Genomic DNA, 16,438 nt, shown 5'->3' with positions numbered 1-16,438 from the left:
CTACCTGGCAACCGAAATGAATATGGTATGGTGCTTAAGCTAGACTCTGATGAATGCCTACCCCGTGTGCAGATCATGAGCTTATGGTGTGGCGTCACATATGCAACACATATAAGTTAATATATGATTATCCTTTGCAATTACTTAGGACTGTTATAGTGTGGCGTTGAGTCGCGGTTGGCTATGATCACCACTACAGGAAAACTACGTGACAGTTAACCGGTAAGATCCCCCGTAGGCCAAATATCGGAAGGCAATTGTTGGCTGTAGTCAAAATGTATTTGTTGGCGGTCTCGTGGTATCAAAAGAATACCGAGACCGTGCCAGGTTACAACTGTGGTTACTGGGCGCAACCGAATTCGTGCAAGGTCACAATCAACAGAAGAATGTATGTATTTTGGTACAGTTAAACAAACAAGTACGGTTAAACAATCCCTGGTACAATTGGTTATAATAATAATAATCGTTTTCCTTACATCAGTCGCGTTCTCTTGATAAAGGTAGGTCACCACAAGCTAAAGTACCCGATGTGATTTATTGCATTTCAACGGCATTTTTATACTTTTTATTAGTTCATCACAGACACCAACTGAAAAAGGCCAAACAATAATTCTAAAGGATAAAATAATTTGCATGGTTATTACTCTAATTCATCTGAAGGACTCACCGTCTTATTATTCTACTACAGTGACTTTGCAAGTGTCAACAATGAACTAACTACCAACCATAAACCAAATCTGATGTGTACTCACCAGCTTACGATAAAGTAGTAACTCCATACAATCGGATAGAAGCCGATGGTTTCAGTTGCAACAGATAACATAGTAAAATCGCAATGGGGACGTTCTTTTCACAATACCGGAGAATCTTAGTTAATGTTTCACACCGTACTATGTAATTATCTGTTCCATGGGTCTCATGTGAGTATGACAATTATTTAAAATCAGTCTCGTGTCTTTGGAGAGTAGTATTCGGTGTTCTTCATTCTCTAAACACTATACAATTGAAATCTAAAACTTCAGTAATATATCAGAGAAGGCAGTTTGATCAACGAACCTGGAAGCGCACTAAAACTCTTATTTGGTTCTTACCATGGGGATCTTATTTCACCACAAGTAATATTGACACTGCGTTTTCCGACTTATACCACAACCTGATATATTGCCTTGACTGCACTGCCTTAATTATCGGTCATGTGCCTTATAACGCTAATATGGGCCAAAATGCTTTTAAAACCTTTAAGAGAAAGCTGAGAAAATTGAAATATCGCTACCACAAGCATCATGTCGTGTATGCACTTCAGAAACTACTTAACCCGATCAAAAGAACTGATTCATCTAAACGCAAGTGTCTTATGACTATTGAAAATAAAGCCCTAGGTAGTTAAAGCCCAGAGTTACCTATACTCGGGCTTTTCAAATCCCGTGTGAAATCGAATTGTCTCGGCACAACAAAATTCTTCATAGTTGACGGGAGTATTGTTGACGACGCCAATGCTAATTGTGAACCATACTGAAGCATTTCTCGCAACGCCACAACTCTGAAACAGAAACCTCCGTCAATACGTTTCCAATGTTGACGGACGTCCAGACATATATCCGAAATCGATTTAATATGCAACAACATCAAGCAGGTCATAACTGCCCTGAAAAAGTAGTATGATGGCGGACCTAACGGGAATTCTTCATCGCTTGAGAAATATTGTGGTATAGAATCCCCATTATCTTGTTTAAAACTTTTCAATCTATCTATAGAATATGGAGCTTATCTATCTGTACGGGAAACATCTCTTATCACCCATATATTCAAAATGAGATCTCGTAGTGATACTGCTAACTAAAGGCCTATTAACTTGACGTCCGTGTTATCAAGAACAATGGTAAAAATCACCCACAAACAGCTACTATTAATTTTACTTTCGACTAACCTGATTAGCTCATTCCAACACTGGTTTATGACTAAACGCTCATGCTTCACATCGCACTTGGAATTTTTCATTAAATTGCCCAGAGAGGAGATATCGGCCAGTTAACGATAATTTTGTACTTCGAGCATCAGTACAACTCCTTGTGCATTGGGTATATTCTTCTCTGTAACAAGAATACCGAACCACCCCTCTTAAAGTCAGTATTTTTTACCCATATTATGTCCGACGAGTCTCGTCTGGTTCTAGCATTGACAGACTCATTTCCACCGCCACTTGAATGACCCGTTGATTTCGCACATTGTTCAGATATCCCATGTACCTATATTAATTAGTGACCTGGTTTTCAGAAGGGTGACTGGTTTCATGGTTCACGAAGAATCTCAGCTTTTACTACGGGGAGTTACAACCCTTTTCTATGAAAACCCTTCGAAATTCGGAACAAAATTTGGAGAGATTTACTGGTTTGTGCTGTTTCACGATTTTTGGTCAAGTTCTTATGCAACACAGGGTTGCTAATTTCTTACCTAACCCTCGTCCTTTATGAAGGCTTATGATCGGAATTAACCCTAGCAAGCATGTATTGAGAGAGGTTTCTGTTAAAGTGAACCTCGACAGTAATGAAAGAAAGAATTCTTTATAAAATGGTTTCTTTTTCTACCGGGTTACTCCAGCTACCCAACATTAAAGTGTACCGCTTGTTAAGTTCAGGAATTATGATTAGTGGCCACATTGTAACCTGATCATTAATATTTGTTCAACGCTAATGACAGGACAAATGCAAATTTATCTTCTGTAAGGCACGATCGATAAACGAACTTATCAATCACTGCACTAACCCCACCACCACCTTGGTTCTTTTAAACTTTGTATGAACGCGTTGTTTACTCATCAATCGCATTCTTTTATGTCTGTCATGAAAAATACTAAGTCTTGTTGAATAGTTGCCATTCAGTATCTTATTTATGTCACTCTTTCGCCCTGTTTAATTGACTGCATTAATTGTTTCTTTGAATATAAACGCTGTCAATTTATGTTTAAGAAACATAGCAATTGTCAAGTCGAGTGGTTTATTTGTTTTGACGTAGGCTCAGTTAAATTTGCGTTTAGTAGTTTGGGGATTTGTTCGAAATTGTACCTGTAGGAAATTGCTTCCCACAATTACTACTCAGTAATCGGTCAACGCAAATACCTCAGTTCTCCAAGTCGTTAGTCGCGAACCGTGTAGCCGGTTGGTTACGCCTCTGATTGTGATACCGAACGCCTCAGATCATAATCTCTGTGGAATCATTCTTTAATCTAAGATTATAGATACGCTCTGCTTATATTTGCTAATCAACAAGAACTATAGGTCATAGTCTCTGGTAATTGAGACTAAGCATCGTTTACGACGTGATTAGTTATATTCTACAAAGTTCCGCTTTCCGGGCACTAATCGACTTTTTTGTCATTTCCTTGTTAAGCATTCTGTCCTCCTAACCATTATTATAAAGTCCTCAGGATTTGAATGAAAACTCTTTGATCATTCTGAATTACTGCCTTTCAAAACAAATCTTGGAAACATCTCGCTGAATAATTAACAAACCACCATGTCTAGAAATATAAAAACCCAATTTTAAGCACGAATAAGTGTGTAGCGTTAAAAAAATCCTCAAAATGTACAGTTCAGTAAGTCTTCCATATTGCTGCTGGCCTCGTTAGTCATACTGGTTACATCCTAGCTGAAAGTACTCAGTCACGTATCCGCAACAGATCACAAGTGGATTTGCCGTGCTACGCATCCACTGCAACTGTCAGCCAGCTTAGACCGAACGTTTTTTGACATACCGATATCTTTACAAATATACCTTGGAATCCCTTCATTTCTGACCTTGGATTTGACTGGGTTGATATCCATCGATTATGAGAGAGTTACGTGTAAGGGCATCGTCAAGCTCCAAATACCTGTAGCATTTTAAAATAGTACGGCTGTCCCTTATTTCACAGATAACTCCGAATTTTTGCTCTGTAGATAAAAGAGATAAACTATTACAATATTAGGCGAAATACATTACCTTTTTATAAAGCATACTCAGTTCCTCTAAGAGCTATAGAATGACACTATTTGCACAAGTGCGTCACACTCAAGCGATAGTTTGGAATAGCATTCAACGGGATATCATGGTGTGCTTGGGCCTAGCGGGGTTTACGCAGAATATATGCCGAATTTTCCCAACTAGATGTGTTTTAGAAGGAATAACATGACAAGTGTATGATGTTCTCAGTGTTCAGTTAATCAAGTCAGTAGACAACGGGGAGACATTTGTAGACCACGCTAAAGAGTGAAATACGACAAGTAGACGAATGTGTATTTAAGTTTAGGATATATTAAAACCAGAAACCTGGACTTTGCAGCTAAAATCAGGCGATCGGCCATTTATCCAGAAAGATTGTGGATCAAGCGTTAAAAGAGGCATAAAACTTCATAAATTAGATATTTGTAAAGGGAAAGCAAAATTAATACCAGAGAAAAAATTTTAATTTCACGACGCATTCAAATTGGACAATGATCAGTTGTGCTGTATTTATACTATGTTTAAATCGTCGTATGCGTTGTCAGCAAACATGTCTTCGATGGATGGTGATCGTGGTGATTTTGATGATGATCATGATAGAGATGAAGGCTTTCCGGACGAAGACCCTCCGTTTCAGTCAGAAAATAACTTTTCGGATGATGGGCGGTATCAAGATGACATGCGGTTTCCGGATGATCGTTATCCAGATGATTCCCCTGTGCATAAACATGATGATCGTTACCCAGGTCCCGGACCTCGCCACATGAGAATGATGAGGTTAGTTTACTTTTCACATCAATTAAATGAGGATGTGTTGACTTATGTTTGTTGTCAGCTGATAGGTGTTCTGTTTTTTGCAGGCCTCAATTTCGTCCAAGATTCCAGGGTGGCTACAGGGGGCACCCACGGATGCAAATGCATGGTGGCGGTCGGTATGTTGTTGTATTTATGAGCATTTTTGTTTTAGAGGGAATTTTATGCGATCAGGAATGGGTCCACATCGTGGTCCTCAATATGATGGATACGGTCACCCAATGGGTATGAACCGAGGATACCCACCAAGATTTAGTCCACAGTATCCTGGACGTTTTCAAGGTATGAACGAGGACCAAATGGATGAGCAGATGGACGAAACGCATCCTTCTGGTGACATGAACTACCCAGGTCACGGGGATATGTCAATGCCCCCCAATTCGTATTCTAATATGCAGCACATGCGCATGCGCGGTCCACCACCTCAATTCATGCCTCCCAACAAACAGATGCCTCCTGACCATCAACAACCAGGCGCTATCCCTCCAGCGGGTTCGGGCGGGCACCAGCCTTATGGTACAAACGCTTCATTCAATAATCCACCTGGGTCCCATTATGGTGGACCACAAGCACCTTATGGTGGACCTGGAGCTCCTTATTCCGGAAACCAGAACAACCAGCCTTTCGGGGCCCCACCATTCAATGGCCCTCCTGTGTCTCAGTTCGGCGGTCCCCCTTATAATGGTCCTCCAGTGTCTCAGATGGGTGATCCTGGTTCAAACCTACCGTCGGGTCAGCAGTTTGCTCCACCCACTAGGCCATTTGGAGCACCTCCTGCCGGCCCCTTCCCTGTTCCTCCAACCGCCCCTTATGGCGGCCCTGGATCTAATTCGCAACCTGCTGGGTCTTACAATGGCCCTTCACAATTTGCTGGGACACCAACTGGACCTCAAAATGCTTCGTCCCAAGGCACCCCTTCAAATGTTCAAAACAACCTGCCACCAAACCTGGCCAACCCACCGGTCCCCGTCGCTCCCCCAGCTGGTGCGCCTGCGCCAGTTTGCCCGCAGTCTGCGACTCAGTCTCCAGCCACACAAACGTCTGCTCAGCCTCCCGCTGCTGCTCCCCCAATTCCAGTAACTCCAGTCGCTCAACCAGCCTCAAACGTTCCACCACCGTTTACCTATCCGACTGCGATTCCAACTGCTTCAGACGGTAAGTTGGTCACCCAGCAGTTTATTTGGAGACTCATACAGTCCCAGCACTACGTTTTTATATCTTTCTATGCTCAACTCTGTGTTAGTAATAATCCTAGTTTTAATGTGCGTTACGTTGGTTTACTGAGGTACATTTGTCTGTTTACAGGTTCACATTTTGGTCTTCCACCACCTTGTTTCCCTGCGATGCCTGCTCCACCCAGACCCATGGCTGTGCAAGCTATTCCGGGACCTGGAATGCCTCCTGGCACGACTCTACCGTGCCCAACAATGCCACCTATGCCAATGATGGGCCCTCCACCTATTCCTGGGATGCCTCCCATGCCACATCCTTTGTCGCATTTCCGTCCGCCTATGCCTTTCATGCCACCCGTGATCCCTGTTAACCCTTTCCCTCCGACCATGATGCAACCCAGAATCGTCGACGACATTTGGGTCGAAAATCTTACAGCTGAGGGGAAGTCATACTATTACAACATGCGAACTCGTGAGACCCGCTGGGATAGACCTGAGGGAGTCACAGTTGTACGCCAAGGTGAAGTAGAAGGCACTATAAAGCCGGCAACAACGTTGCAAATGACTACAACATCTGTTTCGACAAGTGTTGGCGCACCGTCTGTCTCTCCAGCTACTCTCACTAAGCCTCCTGAGGTCGCAGTCTGGACTGAGTATCATAATCAGGATGGCAAAGCCTACTATCACAATATGAAAACAGGGGAGACAACTTGGGAAAAACCAAAGGTGTTGATTGATTGGGAAAGTAAGTTGAGATTTCTGTACATTATATTCTTTCTAGAGCAACAGTCAGAGCCGAGTAATCAAAAGGTACCAGAACAACCAAGCCCCTCTACAACGACGAAGGTAGCTGCTACACCAACTACCGTCGCTATTCCTGTGAGTAAACGTTTATTGCACACCTTATTTCGACTGCTGTTCTTTTTATCACAGAATTAAATTAAATATCCATCTTGTGACCACTTACTACCAAATCCGAATTAGGTTAAATATATTGTATTTTAATACCGCTCTGGACATGCAGTAAACTTTTCTTTTTCTTTTCAGGTGGCTGAAATTAAAAAGACGGCTGTACCTGAAACGAATGAAAATCCTAAACCTGCAGAAACTTTGAAATCTGATGCGATTGAAAACGGAGTCGTGGAGTCAAGTGAACAGGAGTCTAAAGCGGACTCAGGCAAAACCCCAAAGGATAGTAGCCGACCGGTATCTAGCACGGCCGTCCATGGAACTCCATGGTGTGTTGTGTGGACTGGTGATGGTCGTGCGTTTTTCTTCAACCCGAGTCAGCGGCTCTCTGTTTGGGAGAAACCTGATGAACTCAAAGGCCGAACAGATGTTGATCGTTTACTGGAAAAACAACCAAATACATCTTTGTCAGGGAACACTGCCTCACCTCAAGCAAACCCTACGGGTAATGACAATGAATCTGAAGCAGTCGATGGCGACCCTGTCCCTAAAAGACCGCGCCTGTAAGCCTCGTTTGTATTCAATAATTTCAATTAATAAGATAGTATTTTGAAAAAAAACGATGGGTTTTGCGAAAACAGTAACAACTAGTGGTTGGGTTCGCGAAAGCCATACGTATCAATTGTTTCATTTATCTGGTTTAGTCGTGTAAAGGATACGGACATGTAGATAGTATTTGTAATTTTACGTTGTCGTATGATCTTAAGCTAGGGAAATATCGTGGTTCACTAGTGTGGGAAAGTAAAAATATGTCGAGGGATTTAGATTTCTTGCCACTTAGTTCCGTTGACGTGTTTCACAAAACTGTTTTTTCTCCCAGTGAAAATGACGAAATTAATGGTCCTGCAAATGAAGTAGAAGCACCTACAGCTGTTGAACAAACAGATGAGAACGATGCAGATAAGTTAGGCAGTTCGCTGGATAAGATCCCCATTGGACTAGAAGCTGCCAAAGAAGCCGAAGAAAGGGCCGCCAGAAGCTGTACAACCGCTGGAAGTTCGTGTACGACGGTTCAGGGAGATGCTGGTCGAAATGCAGGTATGTCGGCTTTCGTCTTGATAATTCCCTATTTAACTAATCCAAATTATGGCAGCCGAAGTTGATGAGCAATGGTGTTTTTCCTTTTTTATTTATGCTGACATTGCTTACGCTTTTCTGCATTGATAGCTTTTATTATCCTTTTTCAGGTTTCGGCTTTCTCCACCTGGGAGAAAGAGCTGCACAAGATCGTGTTTGACCCACGGTACCTGTTGCTTGCAAGTAAAGAAAGGAAGCAGACATTCGAAGCCTACGTCAAAGAGCGTGCAGAAGAAGAACGACGTGAGAAAAAGAGCAAGCTTAAAGAAAAAAAAGAGAAGTTCATCGAACTTATGGATGAGGCTGGGCTAAATTCGAAGTAAGTTCTTAAAAAACCCAATGTTATTGCAAATCATGATCTCTAGTTAAAGTCAAAAAGCCACTTGTTATTTTTGCCCTTAAAGTACATTAGTGTTTTCGTGTACGTGTTGGATAACTGGTTTGTCCCAGTTCTGAAACGACTGATGTATATTGATTTTTGCGACGTAATGACACCACTGACCCACTATGGTAAAAAAATGTGATCGCAAACAGATTGCAGTTAATATCATCCCTTCAAACTTAAGTGTCCAGCGGCTAATATTGTATCATGTCTGTGTTACATTCAGCACTGTGAGAAAATGTGTATATTTTCTACGTCACCTGTAGTCAGAGTAACTGTATAATCGATAATAACGATGATGTTAATAATAATGCACGGTTTTCATAATTGTATTTTATGCTTTTTAGATCGTCGTTTGGAGATTTTACTTCAAAGTTTTCAAAGGACGATCGCTTTAAAGCAATCGAGAAATCCCGTGATCGTGAAGCCATGTTTCAAGATTACTTAGTAGAATTGAGGAAACGTGAAAAAGAGGACAAGCATCGTGAAAAAGAAAAGGTAGGTTTATTATGTATTACCATGAACTGAGTGCCTCAATTAAATTAATTTTAAGAGAGTCCGAGTTACTCACCTAATTTTTAACCATGCACTCAAGGCAACCCTTGACATGAAGCAATTCTCGATTGTACATAAATTGAAGTTTGTTAGTATTGTAGATTCAATTTGGAAGGTTGTAATCGCACGAAAATGCTGATACATAAAACTTAAATAAGTTCCTGCAGTTATCTCGATATCAAACAGTGTAGTAATGAAAGTTATTAAGATAGCTGCGTTAGCATCTGGAACATATACAGATCGCATTAAGTCCCAACCATCGCATTTCCTACATACTGCATACTTCCGGTGAGACATATTTCTAACGATTTAATTAATTGCTTTTTGTTCTTTGAAAGTGTAATTTACGCGATAATTTACAGTTTTAAATTTCAAATCACAATCTATGCTCATTTTGATGTGTGACTGCGTATTGGTATGTGACTTTGTTTTCCAAATTTTAGTGAGCGTGTAAGGTTTGGTACATTTCAGATTAACGTTTTCAAACATCATATTAGCATACAACAAATAAACTAGGCGAACTACCTTTCGGAATCCGGATTGTTTGTGATATAACAGCTCTAGTGTGCTACTGTTTTCAGAAGTCAACACGTACTAAATCGGCTTGTTCATTGCAAATTTCTTTGGACATATTGACGCTGAAAAATTGCATAATATGCAGATTACTTAACGGGATTGTTAACAAGTTTTACATTGAAACTAATAAAGTTAATAATTTGATTTTCACAAAGTATTTGTTTTTTCTCTGGTATGTCTACTTTTTTAATTTGTCAATTTACATTCAAGACTCCACTAGTTACTTCATTTAACGTCTTGTGTATTCGTTTGCTCAACATTGTGAAGTAATCAAACCCCAACTACACTGAAATGTTCACTCTTTGTGCACATCTAATTTTGGATCAGCAATTACTCCTCTGATCTATACATGTGTAGGAATGTATCAGTATTTGCTCCTCCATTCTTGTTTCATCTTTTCTATTGTCGACACCTCGTCCAAAATGTGTGATGGACACATTTTTCTCTGTTGTGGTTCAGTCAATATCAAATTTTAAAGCTATGAATAAATACTCGGGTTAAACAGTCAGACAATTGTTAGCATGTACATTATTGAAACAGGAGGACATTTGAATATTAGTAAGTTGCGCTAATATGTATTCCAAATATCTCGGGTCATTTGCTAAAAAAGTGTGTACAAAGTATCGTCACAAAATAAGACGCTAATTACGTATGGAAAATTATTTAAGAAATTTTAGGTATGAAGGTTCCTATTTTTTTTCAGTAGTAACTAATTACAATTTTTCCTCATCACATCAATGGGCATGTTTAAATTATTCTCCTGCATATAGTTTGGCATATTTGTTCACCCTTTAGATCTAAAACAAATGATTTCTGAAGCTTAAAATCTTTTGTTGACCGTGTAATTAATGTTATTGAAGAAGTTAAACGTTTCAAAACATGACACCATTAGTACGCCACTTACTAAATAACGTGAAACGGTCCCGTTGAAAAGCCCTTAATGTTTTTTATAATTTCTTTTTTAATTAGAATTGTGATCAAGAGTGATCAATTAGTACAAGAAAAGTGCTATCTTTAGGCATCTTTAAAGTTAATGACAAGCTTCGTAGTTTTTTCACGATTGTAGCTGGACATAATTTGGTCATTCTGGACAAAGAAGGGCATATGAGTTGGTCATTCGCACCGTTTAGTGTAAAAAAACCCAGTGAAATCTTTGAAAACAAATCATTAATGTTGGTATGAGATTTTTTCACATAAAGCTATGAAAACAGTCATGTTTTTCATTAAATTTCTTGAATAATAGATAGTTGTCTTATCACAAAGTAAGTTTTCTGTGATGAATAGTTTACAGATACTTTCTCCACTAAACTGCATTATTCAACAGTATTGATACAAATTACCAATTTGATAAGTTGTCTACGCACGTTTAATGATCTGAAGTAAGAAAAAGTTAAACAATTTGCACAAAATGCACACAATAGTTAAAAATGCAATCACATTTACTTGGATGCTATTATAATTTGGTAAGCCTATGTAGAGCGTTCGCGCGTTTAATCAGATATATGTTCCGCTCAAAAATTATAATTTATCGAAGTGTTTTGTTGAATAGAGGTGGAAATTAACGTGTCACTATCCGAACATCGTATACATCTCAGTAAAGTTATAAATTGGGGCAAAGAGATTTAATACTTCACAATAATATAGGACGTAATTTTCATTTCTTGTTAAAATTATGATCCCTGGAACTACTGGGATATGTATATCACTCTAATGTCATAACAAATTTCAGGATTTGGGCTAAAAGTAATGTAAAATGAGTAGTAACTCGTTTGGAAATTCGTATTGGCTCATTCAACAGATTGGAGATAATTATAGAAGTAAATCGACTTGAATTTGTCAGGTATATGGTTATACAGTTGATTTTGGCAGTCGTTCGCCTTATTGTTTCTAACATCAGCTAAAATTGTAAGTAATATAACATGAACCAAAACAATTTTTTGGGTTTTCATTATAACAGCTCTAAGTTGTTCCGGGTTATAAACTTCCGGATTTCAAGGGTAACAATTTTTTAAATCCAGTAATTAACCAGTTTGAGTGTTGTGAATTTATTCGAATTTTCTGAATGAATACGTTTAAAATAATCTGTAGTTTCTGATCGCATGCTGTAGTGCTGTAATTCTAAGTAACTTGTAAATTTTTCAGTCTGTTTAATGTTCAAACTTTTATGCTGGTTTGTTTCTGTTGTAGTGGGAAATACTTACGAAATCTTAAAATGTCCACATTACACAAATATCGTTCTCCACGTCGTTGTTAATAGTAAATTATATTTAATTTAGGTTGCATTTATGGCACATTTTAATTCATAAACCCCGATCTGTACTTATTAGGTTCTTTAAATCTATGAAATTCGCTTTCAAGAGGAATCGGAATGCCACATTGATGAGATGGGTTCCTAACACACCAGTGTAACTTCTGATATCAATTCTCTCAGGTTTGTTACGTCTTAGTTTTTGGCGGACTCATTGTACGAATTACTTTATTAAGCGTGCACTTGTACGTATGTATGCTTATTTTCGTCTGCATGCCCATTGTAGGACAATACATTAGATCTTACCTAAATCACTACATAGAAACAGTTTTTTTAACGCGATTTCCATCGTCTATACACAAGGTTTTTTTTATTGGAAATCACAAATCTATAGTGAGGGGATAGATTCCTAATTCAGAATCGTCACTGGGTTTCGTAAACTTCAAAGTTGAAAGACTGATACTACAAATCGTTTATACATTAATGAGCTCTAAATCCAGATAAATGCAAATCCTTGGTTTCCAGGTGCTTTTTTAAAATCTCGTTTTTATTATTATTATTATCATTTTTATATCTTTGATCACAAATTGATATTCGTAAGTTTTAATAAAATCGCATTTTGTCTATAACGTCATCCGTTCTGTTTGCTACATCAGAGTAAAATTTTACTGTGTCCATAGAGTTATTTCATGCTTTTTATATTAAACATTTACGTGCGAGACTGATTTTATGCAAAATCTAACGCATGGTTTGTTACAATTAGCCAATCTTAAAACTCAACTTGGATCACAGTATATTCTAAACAGCTTTTTTGGTTCCATTTAGTTGATTGATTTCTTCCATGATGAAATGAGACGAAATCAAGTAACTATTTTGCACAATTCTACTCAACTGGTGGTAAAAACCTAACATCAGCATTTCTAATTTTCAATTCCTATAATCTAATTGAATATGTAGATTTGTGAAGTAATTCCAACGCAGTGTAATTTCTACCTGTGGACCAGATACCACACATTCTGTCTCAGTCAAAAATCAAGCGTGTCTTAAGATCTACCAACAGCAGCAGGCTTTCAGTTTTCGCATCGTTTGAAGTGCCACTCAATTTGATCTTAACAATAAGTAACTTCGCAAATTCGGTTTCGCTACTCAAGACATTCAACCAAGAGTTAGAATTATTAATTTACAGTCAAACAATATTTATTTTCAATAACTCAAGTACTTTATTCCTGGTTTATGCTTATGCTGAGCGGATCTAGCGTGCTCACATCACTTAATATTTTTCTGCGCAAAATTTTTGTTCAAATGCAGTTATATAAGGAATACGGGTTACTAAAAATCGGCCATGTAACATAGTACTTCCATACACACCCAGTTGTCATTACCACATTATGATCTAAGCATTATGTTTTCTTCCATGTAGGTCAAAATTGACTTCTTCAATCTGTTGAAAGAACAAAAAAGTATCAATCGATACACTCATTGGACTGATGTCAAACGCAAGTTGGATACTGATCCTCGATATAAAGCTGTAGATTCTTCTTCGAAAAGGGAGGATTGGTTCCGAGAATTTATTCGTAAACTTGATGATGTAAGTTTTATTTTTGAGTTATTATTTATTTATTTGAACACATAAATATTGGTGCAAGAGGGCGTCAATATATAAGCACCACACAAAACAATGAGAATTCGAAGAGAAAAAAAGGTAAGGAGCGTAAAAAAGGAGAACAATAACGAAGAGATTGGTTCACTGACCACCTCTCTGCTTTTTCCAACCAGTCCCAGAGTCGGCAAATAATGCACGACGTGGAATTCTCTGAAACGACATTCGTAGGACATGTTCAAGCCACCGAAGTCGGTGTTTTTCAAGATGGTGACATCGATTGCATTATCATCTCTGTGCCCGAACACACGATGCTGGACCTCTGCATTACTGACATGGTGTTGCCGCTAGATGTCAGCAATCCTTCGGAGACAGCGATGATCGAACACAGAGCGTCGTCTAACTTTCTCAACTCGGAGAGGTTAGGTTTCACAAGCATAGAGCAGAACTGCTCTCACCGACGCGTTGTAGATCCGACCTTTAACAGCCGGACCAACATCACGAATGTGCCAAAGGTGACCCAGATTGAGTTCGAACTTATAGATTCAGATAGTTAATGCACAGATTGCAATTTAACTCATTTTCAGGGTTGTATGGTGTGGTGTTGTTTAAACATTAGATATTCAGAATGTTTTATCTCCAAATTCTGATGGACAAGAAAACAAGTAGATTTTGATAGTTCGCAGTTTACCAAATAATGCATCATTTTTTTGATAACTTTTGTTTATTTAGTAAATCGGAACATCAACGATTTTTTAGCAGAAAGTAGGCGAATATGTTTAATACTAGTATGTTTATTCTCTGATTAATTCCACTGCAATGTTCAGTATTATTTGACTTCACAAGTTTTTAGTATTCCATATTAATTTTACTTCAGCATTTGATAGAAATGGATAACTTATCTTACCGTGTATCGTGGGATAGTTCATATAGTTTGTGTGAACAAACAGAAGAATTAATATTATCTAGTTCCAGACTTCTAAACTAATCTTTGTAGTCATATAATAGTATCATAGCAGCGTCATCGTCTGGTGTTTCATATTTCAAGCTTTCTGCTGATTTTGAACTCCTTACCAAAATTAAACATCGGCTTCATGAAGTTTACTTCCGGATCTTAAGTTTGACTGAGATGATTGTGGTCGCAATCACCAGTCATTTTATGCTCAAATAAATAAGAAGTAACTCATGAAATATTAAATTGTCCTTGCTTTCATCAAATAAGGTTGATTTCGTCTCCCAAACCACTACAGATAGTCTTATAATTATCCATTTACAAAACTGTCCTCACTGATCCTAACAATTATCCAAAGTCAGTTCAAACATCCACTGCTGATTTTGTAGCAATACCTGTTTTGTTATCCCACTGTGGATGCTAATCGTCGACAAATTTATTTTGATTTACATAACATTATTATGGGAACAGTTCCTTCCGAGTTTGTGTCACTACCACTTTCTTCATAGTTTTCTTACTAGGTTGAATAAACGTACATAAAATATGGTGCTAGTTTGGCACAGTGTATATAAGTAGTTATTTCTCTGTTTTGTTTTTACTGTCAATAAAGCTTGGGATTGTGTCAGTCAGTTGTTGTAAGTGGTTGTAAAGATCTTTTTCATTTCTAGACATTCATGTGCATACTTTTGTAAAAAAATTAGGTCCCCGTTGTTCGAGAAGATAGTTATACAAGGAAAGAACGAGAAAAAAAGGAACGTCAAGAAGCATCCCTTAGAGAACGTGAGAAGGAAGTGAAAGAGGCATTATCGTCTTCGTTGAGGGAAAGAGACAAAGAAAGAGAACAACATTTGCGCAATGAACAAGAAACGAACTTTCATTCAATGCTGCAGGATATGATTCGTGATCCTAGTCTGTCATGGAAAGAAGCCAAGAAATTGCTTCGTAAAGATCCTAGATGGGAGGCTGTTAGTGATGTGTTCGAACGATCTGAACGTGAAGAGATGTTCAAAGAACACATCAATGGATTGTCTAAAAAATCTCGCGAAATATTTTATCGACTATTGAACGAAATCGAAGGAGTAAGTTAGTATAGAAATATCGATTTCGTAGATTTCTTTTGATCTGTCATGGAAAGAAGCAAAGAAAATAATAAATACTGATCCTCGTTTTGAAAAGATTCCCAGTGATAGAGTACGTACCTTTCCCCTCATTTATAATCTTTCTGTGTCTAGAAGAAAGAATCCGAATATTTATTATGGGTAGATATGAAAAAAAGTCAGGCGAAAGAAGCCTTTAAGGAACTACTAAGGGAGACAAAAATAATTAACACACGGTAAGTTGATATATGTTTAGTGTTATTATTCATAAAACAGAACCAAAACAACTCTTGAAGAGAATGAAAATCACATTTCAGATATTATGGAGGCTCTTGAGGTTAGTAACATTCCTTTGTATTACAGTTGTCAATTTCTTATGTATTTAATTCTTAATAATGGTTTCTGTATTGCAGAAAGATAAAAGATTTATCGCCTTGGATGCTTTCGAGGATGAACGTAATGCTTTGATCGAAGATTATATTGATAGTCTAGACAAAAGACGCACTCCAACTCCATTGTCGATGTCAGCAAAAGATTCCAATCGTCGGTAGTATCACAATAAGATCAATTTTTTTCTGCATTTTCATTTTGATTCCATCAGTGACTGCATGTTCTTATTCTTCATACAAAACTAGTTTTCTCATCACACTACTGGAATTTGTTAACAAAATGTTGTGTTGGTTGTAATATTGATACTGTTAAATAAACTTGTTCATTCTATGCATTTTTTTGATTCTCAAGGAGTGGAGAAAAACTTGTTTGAATTTACTTTCTTCATTTTGCCTATTTATAATCGTGTTCGTTTTATGAAATAATGCTACATGCATTTCGTCCCGTTATTAGGTATTATAGTTCGAAACATGCATTTCGTGATTCATATAATATTATACTGTACTGCTTATTTAATTCAGTTCAATAGATTTTCGAAATTTGACGCATCATAGGAGATTTTTTCAGGTAATGTTAACACAATGCATACATAAGCGCTATTTTCATTGGAAGACAAAATCAAGATGTTT

General features: G+C 37.9%; 1 protein-coding gene across 2 annotated transcripts; it reads left to right on the top strand.

The window, feature by feature from the left end:
- The first annotated feature begins 4,498 nt into the window (after window positions 1–4,498).
- TCERG1_2 (transcription elongation regulator) lies at window positions 4,499–16,421 on the top strand. Of its 2 annotated transcripts, XM_051216553.1 has the most exons (15): window positions 4,499–4,755; window positions 4,839–4,910; window positions 4,946–5,946; window positions 6,097–6,708; window positions 6,745–6,842; window positions 7,011–7,435; window positions 7,753–7,970; window positions 8,120–8,328; window positions 8,739–11,953; window positions 13,191–13,358; window positions 15,024–15,401; window positions 15,433–15,513; window positions 15,555–15,655; window positions 15,696–15,756; window positions 15,833–16,421. In XM_051216553.1, exons 1-8 carry the CDS (start codon window positions 4,529–4,531, stop codon window positions 8,167–8,169), a joined length of 2,703 nt encoding a protein of 900 aa, XP_051067152.1. In that variant the 5' UTR covers window positions 4,499–4,528; the 3' UTR covers window positions 8,170–8,328; window positions 8,739–11,953; window positions 13,191–13,358; window positions 15,024–15,401; window positions 15,433–15,513; window positions 15,555–15,655; window positions 15,696–15,756; window positions 15,833–16,421. The 2 variants fall into 2 exon arrangements, with proteins under 2 accessions (XP_051067152.1, XP_051067151.1); XM_051216552.1 differs by having other exon boundaries at window positions 7,011–7,970; window positions 8,120–13,358.
- The last annotated feature ends 17 nt before the right edge of the window (window positions 16,422–16,438 follow it).

This window comes from Schistosoma haematobium, chromosome 4 (assembly GCF_000699445.3).
Source record: "Schistosoma haematobium chromosome 4, whole genome shotgun sequence".
NCBI classification, from domain to species: domain Eukaryota; kingdom Metazoa; phylum Platyhelminthes; class Trematoda; order Strigeidida; family Schistosomatidae; genus Schistosoma; species Schistosoma haematobium.
The sequence above is the reverse complement of the archived record's forward strand: the minus strand, read 5'-3'. Positions and strand labels throughout refer to the sequence as shown.

Coding starts and splice junctions, on each gene's coding strand:
- TCERG1_2 (XM_051216553.1), top strand. CDS start 4,529: ATGTCTTCGATGGATGGTGATCGTGGTGATTTTGATGATGATCATGAT. Junction 6,709..6,744: donor GGTGTTGATTGATTGGGAAA/GTAAGTTGAGAT, acceptor TATTCTTTCTAG/AGCAACAGTCAGAGCCGAGT. Junction 7,971..8,119: donor AGATGCTGGTCGAAATGCAG/GTATGTCGGCTT, acceptor ATCCTTTTTCAG/GTTTCGGCTTTCTCCACCTG.